Source organism: Pinus tabuliformis, chromosome 1_1 (assembly GCF_031772625.1).
Source record: "Pinus tabuliformis cultivar Carrire ecotype Pingquan chromosome 1_1, CPIR1, whole genome shotgun sequence".
Lineage (NCBI taxonomy): Eukaryota > Viridiplantae > Streptophyta > Pinopsida > Pinales > Pinaceae > Pinus > Pinus tabuliformis.
This window is the reverse complement of record NC_142297.1, coordinates 708,883,688-708,887,200: the sequence shown is the minus strand read 5'-3', so window position 1 is coordinate 708,887,200 and position 3,513 is coordinate 708,883,688. Positions and strand designations below refer to the sequence as shown.

General features: G+C 39.2%; 1 protein-coding gene across 1 annotated transcript; it reads left to right on the top strand.

The window, feature by feature from the left end:
- Positions 1-403: 403 nt before the first annotated feature.
- Positions 404-1,713, top strand: LOC149215485 (toll/interleukin-1 receptor-like protein). Its single transcript, XM_089391092.1, has 2 exons — positions 404-1,360; positions 1,450-1,713. Exons 1-2 carry the CDS (start codon positions 642-644, stop codon positions 1,517-1,519), a joined length of 789 nt encoding a protein of 262 aa, XP_089247218.1. The 5' UTR covers positions 404-641; the 3' UTR covers positions 1,520-1,713.
- The last annotated feature ends 1,800 nt before the right edge of the window (positions 1,714-3,513 follow it).

Here is a 3,513-nt window from a genome sequence, read left to right as displayed (position 1 = left end):
TATAATTAACTACTGAAAGTCCAACTAATCAGACTTACAATCAATTACAATATACCCTTTTTAAAAGTGACATCTTAGTAACTTAAATTCCCTGTCTTGAATGCTGATTATTCATGAAAGTGACTGGCCACACGCTATCAATCTAAATTTTTGTGGACCTGAACAACAGAATACACAACCATCACGCACTGTGCGGCATGTCACCATCGGTCTAGATATCATAGACCTGAATAACAGAAAGACAGAACGATGCAACCATGACTTATTGAAAGTGACTTTTGCCATACAGTCTGAATTTTAGTAGACACGAATATCTAAATTTCTATATAACAACACAACTGAATGCACAACCATCACAGACTTTGCCACTTGTTACCGTCAGTCTAAACTTTTTAACTGGAGACAGAAGATACAACCAGGACTTCTTGAAAGTGACTTTTGGCAGTTCAATCTAAATTTTAGACCTGAATAACAGATGATAGAACATAGGACCATGACTTCTTCAAAGTGACTTGTACCGACCGACAGGCGGTGGTCAGCAACGGTTGAGTGTGAGGGCTGGACATCAAAACAATAGCATTTTTATTTGAAGGCACACGCTCGCTTGCTTACAGTTTACGCAGGGCTTCAAAGGACCTTCCATGGATCTGTTTGCCCGCCTGCTCATCATTTTGATATTGTTATTATTGCTGTCGATGCATCCATTCATCGAGATCGCAATGTTACAATTCACAACCGCCCTTCATCATATTTTTTCTTACATCGATATGTCTTCCTGCATCTGCATCATCTTATTATTAACAGCATTTCTTAAAATCCGTCCCTTCATCAAGATTCTGCTGGCAAAGGATACGACTATCCGTCGTCCTTCTGCGTCCTCGGCGGGCTGCTCTGCGTCCACTTCTTATCCCCATTATGACGTGTTCATAAATTACAGAGTCCCAGACCTTAAACACACTTTGGCCCTCCCTCTCTACCATAGTCTTCAGTCCCGGGGGTTGCGAGTCTTTCTTGACCAGCGTGAAATGCGGGTTGGATGCAACATTTGGGATCAAATAGAAGCCGCTATTGGTGTCGCCTCGGTTCAGGTAGTCTTCCTCTCTCCAAATTATGCAGAATCGGCTTTTTGTCTCGATGAACTCGTCCTTATGGTAAAGTCGGGGGCTGTCATCATTCCTGTATTTTACGATTTAAAACCTGAGCTCGTGTGCACGGGCGAAGATAAAAGTGGAGCATACGATAAAGCCCTTGGCGCACACGAACAGACACTGAAATACGACAAGAAAAGAATTCAGAGTTGGAGAGACGCTCTGTCTCATGTTGCAATTATAAGCGGCTTGGAGCGGGAGGCATCGAATGAGTGAGTATCCTAATCTGTGTAAATTCGTTATAGCTTGTAGTGTGTAGGATTCTCAATAGTTATCTTACGCTCTGAATATGAACATACAGGGAACTCTTGCAGAAGGTCGTCGAGAACGTGTTGAAATTCTACACCCCCGAGTTCGAGAGTGGTCGGTGAATTGTTGACAGCGTCCATCGTGGTTGATTGGCGAGAGAATCACGAATATCTGAGTTAAGTGATGATGCGTAGGAATTCCATTGCACAAGCTAGCATATGGCACAGGTCTTTCTATTATTAAAGAATAGGTTTGGAATAAAACTATGTAATGCCCAGACATACCATAGCTATTTAAGAATTTGTAGGGTTGGAATAAAGCAATGTAATGCTTGGATAGTAGTTTTGGATAAAAAATTTGTTTGTGGTTATTTTTATATTTAGATTTTCATGCGTGGGTTTTTCTTTTCTGTTCTTTGTTCTTTTTCAGTGGGAGGGGTATTCAGTTGCCATTCACTTGAACTGTGAGGTTGTATAGGGGCAATACATTAGCTACAATGCCTAGATGTGGGTTGCCATCCTTTAAGAAGCTGTTTGATAGAGTTAACTGGAAGGGTAATTCTCATATTATTGCACTCATGGAAGTATTTATCTCTTTTTACCAATTTCACAAATCTACATTTCTGGTTGTGTAAGTCAGACAAATACATCTAGTGGGGCTGATGCCTTTGAATTGTTTTCTCCAACTCAGCATATTAGTGTTTCACCGGAGGTGAGCATAACACTGCGATGGGCTTTTCCTTCCTCCTCCCTGCAATTGCCAATATTTGATCCCTCTCTTAGATTCGAAAGTCGCTGCAAAACAATGTGCCATCCTTTCCTAGTTACAGGTGTTCATTAGAAGGTTGACCTTACCTATCCAATGAACATCGGTATCTCGCTCTCACTCAACGAAAACTCAAGACTTTGGGTATGAACCAAGACAGATAGAGTGGATGGAAGAAACTCCATAGAACCTTTAGCTAAGACTCTCACCCAACACCGTTCCGATGAATCGTTTAGTGCAATGGAAAATAGTTTCCTGTGAAAGCTTCCAGCGGACCAACAAAGAGAAGATGCCTAGGGTTAGCTCTGGGCACGGACTTCTGCTCGACGGCTAGGGTTTGTGTAAACAAAAACAGACAAACCCATTGCTACGGAGAAAGAAAGTCGACTTGGAAACCTTCTGGGATCTTCAAGGACAATTCCGTGACTGCTGGCTCGACCTTTGATTGGCTTACAGCCTCTGACGTATCCCTTCATCTGCGCTCGGATGCTTGGCCCAAATTAAAATAATGAAAAAGATAACAACGGAGCGGTAAAACTCAAGATAGTGGTATTATTATTGTCCAAAAAACGCAAGTTTACAATCGATTCAGAGTAAATTTACACCTCCATGGGCAAGGTATTGGTATTATTATTATTCAAGAAACCAAGGTTACAATATATTTAGATTAAGTTTACAAGAACAGCAATACAGTTCTCTCGGGGTTACATAGATGTATGTTTATTATGGCATTGTCACATGTCTGACAGTTATGGTAATCTAAATTATCATTTTTTTTTGTGGACTGTGTCCATAATGTGTGGATTTGTTTTGCAATTAAGCAGTGATGTGTGGATTTGTCTTGTGATTAAGGAGTGACTGGATTTGTTTTGCAATTAAGCAGTGATGTGTGGATTTGTCTTGTGATTAAGGAGTGATTCAAAGTTGTTGAGTGGTTAAAATTATTTGGGAATTGTAATCTTTAACATCGATTGGTTTTGAATCTTGGATCTTTACGGGAGTATTTCAAAAGTGCATCTTAAGGAGTGATTCAAAGTTGTTGAGTGGTTAAAATTATTTGGGAATTGTAATCTTTAACATGGTTAGATTGGTTTTGAATCTTGGATCTTTACAGGAGTATTTCAACAGTGCATCTTTTCACCATTAGTCTACATCTTTAATTTTTATGATAATATTTATTTAGTTTACATCTTTGATTTTTATAATAATATTTTCCTTTTAGTTTACATCTTTGATTTTTATAATAATATTTTCCTTTTAATTAACATAGTTAGATTGGTTTTGAATCTTGGATCTTTACACACAGTATTTCAACAGTGCACCTTTTACACAAAGAGTATTTCAACAGTGA